This window comes from Oncorhynchus gorbuscha, linkage group LG01, assembly GCF_021184085.1.
Source record: "Oncorhynchus gorbuscha isolate QuinsamMale2020 ecotype Even-year linkage group LG01, OgorEven_v1.0, whole genome shotgun sequence".
Classification (NCBI taxonomy): Eukaryota; Metazoa; Chordata; class Actinopteri; order Salmoniformes; family Salmonidae; genus Oncorhynchus; species Oncorhynchus gorbuscha.
Genome location: NC_060173.1, coordinates 54,655,372 through 54,671,060, shown reverse-complemented (window position 1 = coordinate 54,671,060; position 15,689 = coordinate 54,655,372). Strand labels below are relative to the sequence as shown.

The 15,689-nt window shown below is 41.1% G+C and overlaps 1 protein-coding gene across 8 annotated transcripts in view; it reads left to right on the top strand.

Annotated features, from left to right (window-relative positions):
• Positions 1-56: 56 nt before the first annotated feature.
• bbs4 (Bardet-Biedl syndrome 4) overlaps positions 57-15,689 on the top strand; it is a 36,188-nt gene continuing 20,555 nt past the window's right edge. For 2 of the 8 annotated variants that reach the window (XM_046356910.1, XM_046356852.1), the window contains exons 1-4: positions 11,803-12,014; positions 12,973-13,024; positions 14,376-14,455; positions 15,520-15,583. In XM_046356910.1, coding sequence (XP_046212866.1) covers positions 11,991-12,014; positions 12,973-13,024; positions 14,376-14,455; positions 15,520-15,583 — 220 coding nt within the window. In that variant the 5' untranslated portion in view covers positions 11,803-11,990. Of the gene's footprint in view, positions 315-935; positions 1,010-1,101; positions 1,264-3,594; positions 3,705-5,480; positions 5,523-11,802; positions 13,025-14,375; positions 14,456-15,519; positions 15,584-15,689 lie in introns of those variants that run through there. The other 6 variants (XM_046356866.1, XM_046356873.1, XM_046356857.1 and 3 more) reach the window with 6 other exon arrangements.

Here is a 15,689-nt window from a genome sequence, read left to right as displayed (position 1 = left end):
ATCATGCCCCTTTTGTCAAACTCCACGTGTAAATTGCCCCTCCCACTTCGTTTCCTTTCATGGATTGGAACTCAATTGTTTCTTCGTCCTATAAACCAAAGCGATCATGGCCGTTTGAGACTGAAAAGCCCTATACGGATTCACCATGCAATGCATGCTTTCAGCTAGGTTGAAGGTGGGTATATTTTAAGGATGCACACCAAACAACTATGGTTTGCATGCCCTGCAGAAGGACTCCATCGTGCAAGTTTTATTCCGTTGGTCCCCAGTGGATGTCAGTATACCAGCCGACCATAGACTGCTGGTTATGTACGGTCAGTATATTTTGATAACCACTATCACAGCTAGCTAATGTCAGCCTACCTCAATACAACTCGGATTTGGCTTGGGAATAAAATACATTTCAAAAGAAGACAAATACTTACTTAAATACGATCATTTTGGCATGACTGTGATGTCGCCATACTAACTTCAGATGCAGATTTGAAGGGACCGCTGTATTTTAGCTAGCTAACATTAGCATTGTTAGCTATTTTTGACAAACTTTGATAGTAACAGTAATGAGTTGCAACCGATCTAAAGTAAATTTGACATAATTATTGCAATGTTGTTTGCTACTAATTATTTGCCTACTTTGGCAATGTCATATTGCCATGCCACTCGAAATTAGTGTAATTTAGACGAAACGGTCACATTAGCCTCTGAGGCGCAGCCCATGTCTTCTAGGGCACAAATAAATATTGGAGGCAGTAATGGCGATACTAGCTAACGCATGTCTGACTACAACAGTGTCCCAACTAGTAGTAACAAACTCAGTCAATCTACATCTGTAAAGCATAGAAGTAGCTTTCAAACGAGATTACCTTATTTCTCGAGCTGTGTTTATAATTTAGGTAGGATGACAATCGTTGAACCTGTTTTTCTGTTAAACAAAGGGCATAATTGGGTGCCAGACTGATCCCATGGTCATGAACGGATGCTGGGACCTACCAGAAGGAGTAACGGTGGGGTGGGTATCATAACATGTCCAGCAATGTGATTGCAATGGTTTAGAGACCTCCAAAAATATTTGAATTTGCTGTTCACTTGCTTTTTTCACAGCTTGTCAGGCAAGACCTCAGAATAAGTGTTTCACAACAAGTACTCTTGTGACACCTCATCCATTGTTGCCAGTCTCCCTCAACTCTGATGAAAAGGACACGCCGGCATGAGGCCTCTGACCGTGAGTTACTGCCCTGACGACACAGATGGCTTCATCGACAGGTAATGGTTGTGAAGTGCATTAGCAAACAGCTTTGTCCTTTAGAACAAAATGCAATTTACCACATGGCTGTCTATTAACATTTAACATTTAACATTTAAGTCATTTAGCAGACGCTCTTATCCAGAGCGACTTACAAATTGGTGCATTCACCTTATGACATCCAGTGGAACAACCACTTTACAATAGTGCATCTAAATATTTTAAGGGGGGTGAGAAGGATTACTTTATCCTATCCTAGGTATTCCTTAAAGAGGTGGGGTTTCAGGTGTCTCCGGAAGGTGGTGATTGACTCCGCTGTCCTGGTGTCGTGAGGGAGTTTGTTCCACCATTGGGGAGCCAGAGCAGCGAACAGTTTTGACTGAGCTGAGCGGGAACTGTACTTCCTCAGTGGTAGGGAGGCGAGCAGGCCAGAGGTGGATGAACGCAGTGCCCTTATTTGGGTGTAGGGCCTGATCAGAGCCTGGAGGTACTGAGGTGCCGTTCCCCTCACAGCTCCGTAGGCAAGCACCATGGTCTTGTAGCAGATGCGAGCTTCAACTGGAAGCCAGTGGAGAGAGCGGAGGAGCGGGGTGACGTGAGAGAACTTGGGAAGGTTGAACACTAGACGGGCTGCGGCGTTCTGGATGAGTTGTAGGGGTTTAATGGCACAGGCAGGGAGCCCAGCCAACAGCGAGTTGCAGTAATCCAGACGGGAGATGACAAGTGCCTGGATTAGGACCTGCGCCGCTTCCTGTGTGAGGCAGGGTCGTACTCTGCGGATGTTGTAGAGCATGAACCTACAGGAACGGGCCACCGCCTTGATGTTAGTTGAGAACGACAGTTTGTTGTCCAGGATCACGCCAAGGTTCTTAGCGCTCTGGGAGGAGGACACAATGGAGTTGTCAACCGTGATGGCGAGATCATGGAACGGGCAGTCCTTCCCCGGGAGGAAGAGCAGCTCCGTCTTGCCGAAGTTCAGCTTGAGGTGGTGATCCGTCATCCACACTGATATGTCTGCCAGACATGCAGAGATGCGATTCGCCACCTGGTCATCAGAAGGGGAAAGGAGAAGATTAATTGTGTGTCGTCTGCATAGCAATGATAGGAGAGACCATGTGAGGTTATGACAGAGCCAAGTGACTTGGTGTATAGCGAGAATAGGAGAGGGCCTAGAACAGAGCCCTGGGGACACCAGTGGTGAGAGCGCGTGGTGAGGAGACAGATTCTCGCCACGCCACCTGGTAGGAGCGACCTGTCAGGTAGGACGCAATCCAAGCGTGGGCCGCGCCGGAGATGCCCAACTCGGAGAGGGTGGAGAGGAGGATCTGATGGTTCACAGTATCGAAGGCAGCCGATAGGTCTAGAAGGATGAGAGCAGAGGAGAGAGAGTTAGCTTTAGCGGTGCGGAGCGCCTCCGTGATACAGAGAAGAGCAGTCTCAGTTGAATGACTAGTCTTGAAACCTGACTGATTTGGATCAAGAAGGTCATTCTGAGAGAGATAGCGGGAGAGCTGACCAAGGACGGCACGTTCAAGAGTTTTGGAGAGAAAAGAAAGAAGGGATACTGGTCTGTAGTTGTTGACATCGGAGGGATCGAGTGTAGGTTTTTTCAGAAGGGGTGCAACTCTCGCTCTCTTGAATATTATATAATATAATAATATATAATATATGCCATTTAGCAGACGCTTTATCCAAAGCGACTTACAGTCATGTGTGCATACATTCTACGTATGGGTGGTCCCGGGGATCGAACCCACTACCCTGGCGTTACAAGCGCCATGCTCTACCAACTGAGCTACAGAACCCCTGTCACAGGCACTTCCAGTCAACACCACCTAATAAGATTGGCTGCTGCAGTTGTTTGAGAGATGTCCAGTTTGCAGCTGAACATGCAGCATAGAGAAGACAAGCAAGGGGTCCCTCATCAGCATCATGCAGACATGCCCTCACAGTGAGCATTCCTATGAATGGAACAGTTGTGGCTGACAAGTATCCGATCAGCGACCTTCACTTGTCAGCGGCAACAACTTTCACAGGATCATCATTTGTACAAATGCAAACAATTTCTGTAAACTGACATTAGTTGTTGCTTATTTTCTACTTCTTAGTTGCGTATAATGTCCAGGGCATAACCTAGCCTGGTTGAACCAGCCTGATCCCTGTGTTCACCATTCTATTTCCCTTCAATTTGTATATCTGAAGTGGAATAGAAAAGGTGAATGGAGCAATCAGGATATTTCTACCAAGCTAATCATAACCACCATTGGTAATGTAAATCAGTGCTGTGTGTGTGACCGACCAGTATCTTTGAGGGACCAGTAGCTGATCTACGCTACTATGTCCATCAATAGGGCTCTGGCAAAGACCTCACCTCCATCCTCACATCTTGCCTGCTCACCAACAGTCTTTGATGGGGAGAACAGAATTACGTTTAGGCTGACCTGTTTAAACTTCAACATAGGTGAGATCTGACACAAATCCCCCTCTTCAAAAGGGGTGACACTCTAGACCCAAACTGCTACAGATCTATATCTATTCTACCCTGCCTTTAAGGTCTTTAAAAGCCAAGTTAACAAACAGATTACCGACCATTTCGAATCTCACCGTACCTTCTCTGCTATGCAATCTGGTTTCAGAGCTGGTCATGGGTGCACCTCAGCCACGCTCAAGGTCCTAAACAATATCATAACAGCCATAAATAAGACATTACTGTGCAGCCGTATTTATCGACACGGCTAAGGCTTTCAACTCTGTCAATCACAACATTCTTATTGGCAGACTCAACAGCCTTGGTTTCTCAAATAATTGCCTCGCTTGGTTCACCAACTAATTCTCCGATAGAGTTCAGTATGTCAAATCGGAGGGCCTGTTGTCCGAACCTCTGGCAGTCTCTATGGGGGTGCCACGGGTCAATTCTTGGGCCGACTCTTCTCTATATACATCAATGATGTCGCTCTCGCTGTTTGTGATTCTTTGATCCACCTCTACGCAGACGACACCATTCTGTATACCTCTGGCCCTTTGTTGGACACTGTGTTAACTAACCTCCAGATGAGCTTCAATGCCATACAACTCTCCTTCCGTGGCATCCAACTGCTCTTAAATGCAAGTAAAACTAAATGCATGCTCTTCAACCGATCGCTGCCCGTACCTGCCCGCCCGTCCAGCATCACCACTCTGGACTGTTCTGACATATTATATTCTAACTACAAATACCTAGGTGTCTGGTTAGACTGTAAACTCTCCTTCCAGACTTTAAATATCTCCAATCCAAAATTAAATCTAGAATCTGCTTTCTATTTCGCAACAAAGCATCCTTCACTCATGCTGCCAAACATACCCTTGTAAAACTGACCATCCTACCGATCCTCGACTTCAGCTATGTCATTTACAAAATAGTCTCCAACACTCTACTCAACGAAATGGATGCAGTCTATCACAGTGCCATCCGTTTTGTCACCAAAGCCCCATATACTACCCACCACTGCGACCTGTATGATCTCGTTGGCTGGCCCTCACTTCATACTCGTCGCCAAACCCACTGGCTCCAGGTCATCTACAAGTCTCTGCTAGGTAAAGCCCCACATTATCTCAGCTCACTGGTCACCATAGCAGCACCCACCCGTAGCATGCGCTCCAGCAGGTATATCTCACTGGTCACCCCCAAAGCCAACACTTACTTTGGCCGCCTTTCCTTCCAGTTTTCTGCTGCCAATGACTGGAACGAACTGCAAAAATCTCTGAAACTGGACTCTTACCTCCCTCACTAGCTTTAAGCACCAGCTTTCAGAGCAGCTCACAGATCACTGCACCTGTACATAGCTCATCTGCAAATATCCCATCCAATCTACCTCATCCCCATACTGTATTTATTTATTGCTCCTTTGCACCCCAGTATCTCAACTTGCACATTCATCTTCTGCACATCCTACCACTCCAGTGTTTAATTGCTTTATTGTAATGACTTTGCCACCATGGCCTATTTATTGCCTTACCTCACTTATCCGATCTCATTTGCACATGCTGTATATAGACTTTTCTACTGTATTATTGATTGTATGTTCATTTATTCTATGTGTAACTGTGTTGTGTCAATGCTTTGCTTTATCTTGGCAGGTCGCAGTTGCAAATGAGAACTTGTTCTCAACTAGCCTACCTGGTTAAATAAAGGGGAAATTAAAAGAAGAAAAAAACTAACTGCCATTGGTAATAGAACAGTGACTGTGTGTGTCCACAGAAACATGGATGGGGGCTGCACATGGAGACTTGCAAGATGATGGTATGAAGTCCAGACAGGCTTGACACTTGTCTCTGAATGGAGAGACCTGGCACTCTGCATTCAACTTTTACTTGCATTGTCTTTTATTATCTAAATGAATAGTGTCAGTCATTATGGGGTGGGAAAAACCCTGTATGTTCTGCACCAGAGAACTCCTGTTGTGTACAGGACACCACACAGGAAGGTATGTCCACTCACTTTTGCCAAGGCAGCCCCATTACCACCAGACATAATGCAGATGGGCACTGTATCTGTATCGGCTGGGAATGACCAAAGATGAAGGTTATATTCGCAGAACACTGTTTCTATGGTATTATGTAGGCCTACAGACTTGTTTATTCTACCTGGATCTGTTACAACATTTCAAAATGATCAAGATAGAATAGCATATATCTTAAGGCAGGCTGCCTATTTTGAATGCACTGGTGGGAGTAGAAGGTGCTACAGATGCAGCTGTCCCATTCAGAGGGCAAGGATGGGGGGAGAGACTTGAGGTTATGGTTTTTAGTTGCAGCTCCCATTTATTTGATCCTTTCAATTATCCATTTCACTTCTGTAAGTGATAAAAAAAAGATATTTGCATTAGTATAATTTTACAAACATTCCGTTATTCCTCAAATACATTTCTTTAACATTTACAAAATATATTAATTTTATAGCAAATCAAATTTTACAATCCATACGCAGGAACATAACATACTGCCACTAATAATGCATCAAAATGCACTCTAGCAAGTAAAATGTAAACAATATTTCAAGTTACTCACATTGGACACTTGGAAGCACAGATGACAGAAATAAATGCGGGAGAGTTCTTCACAACTGCTGTGGTTGTTTGGCACTGAATTAAAAGACAAAGGAACTCAGGTATTTAACAAGGCAAATTGGTTGCAGGTGCGCACAGAGCCAGTGTTGCCAACTTAGCTACTTTGTCGTTATATTCAGACCCCTCTAGTGACAAAAATAAATAAATAAAAAACCACTAGACAAATTTAGCAACTTTTTCTGGTGTTATTGGAGACTGACGTGAAAGCACGTATCGTTCTTACTCTTCTCAAGTGTCTGTATGTTTCAAGTGGATAAACAGGTTAATGTGAAGCCCTGTATGTTTCTCTCATGGAATGTAGATCTACATTGAACACCGCACATTGGCTGCTACTGTAGGCTGAAACTGTAACTTAGTGGGTACAGCCTCAGTGTTCACAGTAAAACTGTAACTTAAAGCAGGTACAGCCTCACTCACAGGCGGCCAAGTCCTCGCCAGCAGTCCCTCCCAGCTGCAGTCATTAAAAAAAACAAGAATCGACAGACGAAAGTTCATTTGTAGTTCTAAACATATTTAGGGTGTTTTTTACTCACTTTTTGTCTCCCACAGCGTCCATCACAATTACGTTCACATGGCCAATTATGCAAATTAGGTGATGATGTAATTTAGTGACTTTTAGGACAGCCAATAACTACTTTCCTAACTGAGGAGTTGGCAACACTGCAAGCCAGTCATCCTCACTACAAGCCCTCTGCCTCAGCACTGCATTACACATTCCTTTCAGGTGACTGTTTTAAAAGATCAGGAACCAGTAGCTAGGTGAAACAAAAAAGCTGGGCCAGATGAATCATTCAAACAAAAATAATTAGCCAGCCAGCTAACATTAGCTAGCTAGCCAAGCCAAAAAGATTTGACCTGCCAGTCCGTCTGCAAATCTGTGGGTCAAAACCACCAGAAATATGCAATAAAACTCAATGTTATCAAAAACAGATAAAACAATTAAAAACACTTAAATGCACATAGAGCTCTCTGCTTAGGCTGCTGCCATGGCAACAACATAGCTGTAATATAGAAGTACGTTTGAAAAACCTAGCAACTTGGGTGTGTTCATTTATTCATTCTGGAGTGCACTCTGGGCGTTGTCAGATTGTTTGTAAATTCAGAGCGTTCAGTCTGTCCAAGGAGTTGGGTTGATCCAAGCGTTCTGACCTCAACCTCAGTTAAGCACCAAAGCTAACCGGCTAACGTTGGTTAGCTTGCTAGCTACGTCCAGACCAGTGGCGATTTTAACATGTAAATCTTGGTGGGGAAAACTCAAACATTTAAAAAAAAAATGCATTCCAGCAAAAACACAACACTAAAAAATACATTAGTTGCACTATAACGGTGGCAAGCGGTGCCCACAAACTGTCAAGGCCTACATAAAGCTGTCCCAACAGCAGAGCTTTCTTTCCAGCACAATGGAGTGAATCCTTACCACCGCTACACCTGGCTGTCAATGGAGCCTTGTTTGTCAGTGAAACAATCAATTCAGCCTCGTTTAAAAACATAGCTTAAGTGGCTGACTTGCTTAAGCAAATATGGTTTCTACTTACAATTGAGATGTACAAATGATGGCATAAGGGAACGATAAGAGTAATTCCGTAATTTTAATTAAGACATTAATGAGCGAATGACAACGGACATAGTCAATATAGTAACTATGTTTTTGGCACTTTTGAAATGTACAGCAACAGAATGCAGAACGTGGGCTGCTCTTGCAGTATTTAACCTGTACACCAAGTCAGAACCATAGGATAAATAAAGGGAGCAGACAATGAAACTTACAATATTAGATGGCATTTCTCAAAAACTGGTTGAAAGGCTACAAGTGCAGCACCACTGAGTCAGAACAGTAATGTTAGGTGAAATTAAAAGGTGAAAATAGACCAAATTATGGGCTACTAACAGCTTACTACACAACATACACTTAGTATTACTTTCTTAGCTACAGTATACATATCTCCCTTGCATATTGCATAATTTATGCAGCAGCATACAAGATATTTTTGGACTAAACTTGGCTTGGGATGTGCTCACTTAAACATGAAGGTTGTGCGGCGGTTATGTCATCAAACTTTGTCAAACACACAGCCACTCCTTTGAATAGCTGGCTACTGGTTGCTTTGCACTGCTTGCAGTCAGCCACTGATTCCTTCCAAATGACTCATTGTTGAATTTGCGATTTCCAACTTGTTGTGTATGTAACGGATGTGAAGCGGCTAGCTTAGTTAGCGGTGGTGCGCGCTAAATAGCGTTTCAATCGGTGACGTCACTTGCTCTGAGACCTTGAAGTAGTAGTTTCCCTTGCTCTGCAAGGGCTGTGGCTTTTGTGGAGCGATGGGTAACGATGCTTCGTGGGTGAATGTTGTTGATGTGTGCAGAGGGTCCCTGGTTCACACCCGGGTATGGGCGAGGGGACGGTCTAAAGTTATAATGTTACATGTAATCTTTATGGCCGATGAGCATCGATACGCTTTATCTATAATTTCTCTTCATATGACAAGGATTAAAGAGCATTTGCCAGTAGATTGTCAACTTGATTCATGATGATGATTCCTAGCTAAGACTTTGAAAGTAAGATGTTGACATGATCAGTCCAATCAAAACTACTGTACATATAATCTGATTTGACGTAATTTTATCTGTGGCCAATGATCTTGAGCTTTCTTGGAAGGGCACTTGTAATATAACTTTATGGCAGGACCCAAAGAGCTGAAAATTTGGATGTCTATTATTTCTCTTTCTCTAAGGACATAAACTTTGCGATGACGTTGTGTCCTCATGAGTGACAGAACACTGAACCAATCACGGCGTAATGCTCCTATTTTTTGCTGGCACGCCCCACCACCACAGAAAGCACTGAGCTATGCTGAAACTCCTGCATTTTGGAGCTGCCTTACTCAAGAAAACAAATAATAGAACATGAGTGTATGCAGCTTTATTAACTCAGTGATATAAATCTTTTTTGACATTGTTTGTAAACTGATATGTGACACGTATTAATTCCAAAATAACATGCAAAACATGCAAGCCCTCTTTTTTTGTGCTAAAAATATGGGGCTCAAAACAGCACAGCACAAAACAGCACAGTTACCAACACTCAGGAAAACATGAAAACAGCCTAACAGGCTCTGCCCCACCTACCCTGAATGACGGGTCGCCACTGGTATAGACAAAAATGAGAGAACACCTCACTCTGACTATTTTACTCGCTGTAGCAGAGCTGGTTAGGCTCCAATCCTCTCATAGGTTTTCTATCGATGAAAACTCAATTACAGCCATTATAGTGCAGCAATCAGAACAGTCAGAGTGGATCTGAATGAAAGGATACACTAAAAAAGAGCCTATTCTTATTGTACTGTACAGCATTTTTTATAATCAAATCATAGAAAGTTCAGTATACACTTGTGTCAAAAGGGGAATACACATGATGCAAGGCCATCAGAAGCACTGGCAGACTCTGGATGCTACTATATTCTTGTTTCAGGGCAATAGCCTACACCACATACAGTTGGCTACTGTGCCAGAGCCATCTCCAGTATATACATCATTGAAATCTTGACATGATGCCTTAATTGCACCAATGCATCCCATCCAAAAATGAGAATGTTCCTCAACAGGGAAACCCCTTGCAAGGTTACATGAGTTTGTCTTATGACCATTTTAAGTGCATTTATAAACCATTATTCAACCAAGCTTTTAATAATAGGCTTACAATTTTGAAAGCATGAATGACTTTCACAATGTTAACCATAACTTTTTATTATAGGTTCTAAAAATGTTTAATTGATGGTTAAAGTAATTGCCCTATTTTCAAATGCACCATTAAATTATTTAACAATTGTAAGTATGTTTTTGATGTGGAAACATTGTGAACCGGTTTTTGCGATTGGGCCTGTGCATCCGACTCCAGAGCCCTTTATTGCAGAGTTGTGTCAATGAGGCGGTCAGGTTTTCAGCTGTCTTAACACTCATTACATGGTTTATGCAGGCTGAGATATGGTGCGTTGGGATGCTATCGGAAACGGAAACATTTTAACCAGCATGGTAACAAGCATTCGTTGTTGCACCCCGCAATTACCACCAGTTACATGTTATTACAGTGTCACTATACAATACTTGTTACAGGGTAATTACATTGAATAAGGACCCCTTAAAATGAAGCATTACCAAAATACCTGATTCAATAAAAAATATATATATGAGTGCCTTCTAAATTTCACAATAAATTGAATACCTGAATTCCTACCAAAATCACTGAACTACATTAATTATTTGTCCGTGCCAGTAAAAAGTTTCATGTGCTACAATTCAGATATGTCACAACTTCCGCCGAAGTCGGTTCCTCTCCTTGTTTGGGAGGCGCTCGTTGTCGCCGGTCTTCTAGCCATCATCGATTCACTTTTCATTTTCCTTTTGTCTTGTCTTCCCACACACCTGGTCTCATTTCCCTCATTACATGTGTATTTAACCCTCTGTTCCCCCCATGTCTTTGTGCGGAAGTGTTTATTGTAAGTGCATATGCACGGTTTCTCTGGTGCGAGACGGGTTTTGTACCTATTTGTTTGTTGTTCTGGTTTCTGGTGGTTTTTATGAATAAAACTGCTCCGTTGATTACCCAGTTTTGCTCTCCTGCGCCTGACTTTCCTGCCGCCAGTTACGCACTCCTTTACAAGATAATATCTGATGGATTAGAAAAATCCCTAAAGTTTAGAGTATCTTCATCCTTTGTCCAACTGTTGCATTTATTGGAATTGTTTTTAAAACCTAAAAGCTACCGTTGCTACTGAAAGGCTGTACGGTTGATCATCCCACTGTTATTGATCTAGGTGGATGTTGGGAATATATTAATAGACAAGGCAGTGACTTTGGATGGAAAGTTGGAAAGTTTGCTGAGGAGAGTTGGAGGTTGGCCCTTCTGTGGTGATGGGAGATGTTCCTCCATGTTTACTCCTGGATCCTGTTGATCTAATCGTGGTGTCAAGGTTATGGGCATGTGGCAGCAGTGTGTAGGAGGGAGGTTCCTAGGTGTGAGAAGTGTGCAGGAGGGCATGAGACAAAGGAATGTGTGGCATTGGGGAAAGTAGTTTGTTAATTGTAGGGGTGCCCATGGGGCTGGGGATAAGAAATGTCCCGTGCGAAGAAAGTAGAGGAAGATGGGTCAAGGGGGAGGGTTCCTGAGAGGAGTGCTGTGAGTAGTAGATCTGTACCAGTACAGAGGAATTGGCCAACAAGTGATATATGTTTCAGTAAGATTTGATTTTTAGCATTTATAGAAATACTTATCAACTGTACTAGGGATGGAACATAAATCGCAAAAAAAATGAGGTTTTGGTGGCAGCTGCAGAGAGGTATTTGGGTGTATGAGACTTGACATCAGAAGAGTTACAGGGTTTGGTGGTGTCCCATCCTTTCAAGTTGTTGGCCTGAGGTAGGACTAAATAGATTAAAATAGTGGAGTAGGGTGGTGTTACATTTTATAATTTAAAAAAATGTGAGTGCAGTGTTAGATGGTAGGGTATTTGTTTGTTTATTTTTTTCAACGAAAGTATAAGGGAGTTGTACTCCAGTCTAGTAGCTGGCGGTAATGCAACATTTTAATGGACGCCAACTGCCGTTAAACCTCATCAAAGAAGAAGAATCCGACCATAGAAGTAAACATGGCAGACGACAATCCCGTAGCGGTAAGCTATTTAATTATAACAATTTAACAAATTGCCATTGCACAATTGAATTTAGTTGTGTTATATGCAGCATTTATTTAGCGAATAGAGCAGTATATCCATTATTTTAGCCATAACTGATAGAAAGTTTGACTTGCCTTGCAAGATTTATAAAGGTGCGTGTTGTATCGAGAAGATGCGTCATACCTCGAGATACGTCCCCCTGCTCCCCATGTAGCCTCCAAAAATAATGATTTTCTGATAAATATTGTAGACTTAAATAACAAATGTACAGTTATGTAATTTCAGCGTGTGCACCTCTTCTTTGTAGACTTAGTTCTCAATCACTCTGGCTAAATAAAGGTTGCATAAATAAAATATGCAATGCATACTGATTTATTTTAATCATCAGTTAGATTTGTTGAGGCTTGTACAGATTACTTTTAATTGATTGCATCTATTATGCCGCGAAGCTCTATTTTGCTTTTCTGCTCCAACTAAACAACACTGCATGTCAGTCATGTCATGTGTTAATATGAATACTACTGTAATTGCACTCAGGGTGAATTAATCCATATTGCATTTGTGTCATTCTGAAAGATGTATAAAGTAGCCTTGTGTCAGGAATACTGTAGTAAAAATATTGATTTACTCTGAGTCAAACAGTTGGCCTATGACTTTGTTCTGGATGTAATTTGGTTACTTTGACTGAAAGACACAGTTCCATTTCCTCCCCCCAGGACTGAGATGAGTTACAAGTGGCATGGGCCACAATATACTTCATTATTTTGTATTATCTACAGGTTAAAGGAACAGTTCACTCAAACTATCTTTTAATATGTTGTTCATTAGTCCACTGTTCATACAATCCCCCCAAAATGTGCATATCAAGTTATCAAGATAGAGAACTTTCAGTATAGAGCAAAAAATGTGATGATGATGTGTTTTGTAACACATGGTTTGTGCCTGTCTTTCCCAGGATGTTCAACTGCCTCCAGCTTCTGAAATCAGGAAGCCTCGTCCTAAAAAAGGTTTGTTGTTCAAACCCATACATATTGAAGCCTCCTAGATTGACATTACTGACAAATATGCTAACTATTTTACACTGAGAGAGAAATATACAACATTGGGCTTGAAAGTTGAACTATCTTACCAAGCATTCCAATTTCCCAGAGACATGTTCTTTGATGTAAACTGTTCTACAGTAGCCATTATCCCTTTATTTTCTGAAGTATGTAGGCCTACAGCTCTGATGTGAGCTGTAGCTGCCACTATTCAATTACACAGATTTTATTCAGACTGTCCAATTTTCATTGCACTGAATACAAACATTACAGGTGACTACTTAATGGGTATATTTAATCCACACTAAAGGTTTAGTAAAGATATACATGTATATTGTTTGCATGCATTAGAAACACATGTTTTTGACGAGGTCTCTTTTTGTCCACTGGGTGTCATTATTGAGCAGGTTCATTTCCCTTTGAAGAGGATTAGACCAAAATAGATCAGCTTTAGCTAAACCAGATTTGGTAGCTGCCTGGAAGGCAAGGCTGTGTTGGTCAATTCACTTTGCTTCCTTAGTGCCTTTGATGTCCTGGAAATAACTTTTTAAACATATGTTGTTTCCAATCAGAGCGGTGGATCAACCTTTGATTTAGAGTTATGGTTGCTTAAAGGTCCAATGCAGACGTTTTTATCTCAATATAAAATGATTTCTAGGTAACAAGTATGTATCTTACTGTGGTTTTCAATTAAAATGGTCAAAAATGAATTAAAATAGCTTTTTAGCAAAGAGCAATTTCTCAAACAAGAATTTAGCTGAATGTTTGGGAGGAAATACAACATTGTCAATGGAATAACATTTTATACAATGAAGACAAACTGACATTAATGATCTTGGCAAGATCTGAATCAGGAGGGAAAAACGGAAAACTAGCTGTTATTGGCAGCTAATTTACCGCCTGGTGATATCACCAGGCAGGCCAAAACTTCATCCCACGAAAACAGGCTGAAATTTCAGGCAGTCTTTTCAAACAGCTCTTACACTAAAAGGGCATTATCATTTTCACGATTTCAGTTTTATTCCATCTTCATAGTGTGAAAATATATATAAAACACAAGAAAATCTTATTTTTGACTGCATTGGGTCGTTAAGACAGTTGTTCATAGCTCCTGAGATATTTCTAAGTTATATTCTTCAAGAATCAATTGGTATATCATTCATTGAGTAATTATTGAATGGCAGTAACTATTGCACCTCTAAGCTATTTATAAGTCATATTCTTTCAAATCAAGCAGCATATTTAATTAATTGAAATTACTAGAAATATGACATACTTTAGATAGGTCTGGGTTTTATCTGCCTTTATTTCTATTCAGCGCCTGAGCTCCCTATTTTGGAGAGAAGAAACTGGCTCATCCATCTTCACTACATCCGTAAAGACTATGAGACCTGTAAGGTAGGAGGACATCTGTTTGTTAGGTCTCTCTCTCTGAGAGAAAAAGTGTCATGTTAATAGTGTTTTGGGAGCAGGGAACTACATGTATTTAACCAGTAATTTAACTACATTTTGTAGTAGCTTGGTGGTAGTTGAACTAAATTCAGATATGGGTAGTGTTTTTAGTAGTTCATGACTTTTACTGTAGCAAACTACTCACTAGTTATTTTGCAAAAATAAAATATGGATGACGTAGGAAAGAATTTCCTTTCTGTTTTTGACATCAGACTTTCCTAATTCTCACTTGAAGCAGTTTTCGTGTTTAATAGGCTAAATTAAAGATTCTGGTAACATCTGCCTCCAGAGTGATCTGTTCTTGCAATTTGTATTCTATGACATTCAGATTTAGATATAATTTACTACGTAGTTTGGATGTTTAGTTAATTAAGTAACTGTATTTTTCTTAAAGGCCCAGTGCAGTCAAAAACGTGATTTTTCTGTGTGTTATATATATATATATATATATTTCCACACTGAGGTTAGAATAATACTGTGAAATTGTAACAAAAAGTATGACAATGCCATTTTAGTGTAAGAGCTGTTTGAAAATACCAACTTTTGGCCTTTCTGGTGACATCACCAGGTGGTAATAGACCAATAAGAAAGAGTTCTAAACTCTCTGCCGTTAACGGCTATTCAGTAATACTTTAATTACGTAATTTAATAGGATCTCTATGGTCAGACCACTCGCAGACAGTCCTATGCAAAATTATTGCTTGAGAATGCTCTTTGCTAAGAAGCTATTTTCATTTATTTTTGACCATTTTAATTGAAAACAATCACAAGGTACTTAATTGTTACATATAAATTATTCGATATTGAGGTACAAATGGCTGCATTGGACCTTTAAGGTTAGCTATAGTCTAACTTAACTTCTTCCAGTGTGAAGTAATGGATAGCTTGGTAAAGAATATTTTCACAGTAGCTTCCCCAACACTGCATATAAAGTGTCATTATAAAACAATGGACAGGAACATGCATTCGTTGAAAGTGTATAATTTCATGCTGTCCTCTTTTTCATTCAGTCAATCATCAAAGAGCAGCTACAAGAAACCGGGGGGATGTGTGAATATGCCGTCTATGTACAAGGTATGGCGATTGTCTAGCAGAACAGAACCAGTTCAATCGTTACAAGTATATTACAATAGGTCAGGTGTAACTCTGACCAAATGTTAGATTCTCACAGCATGATGGG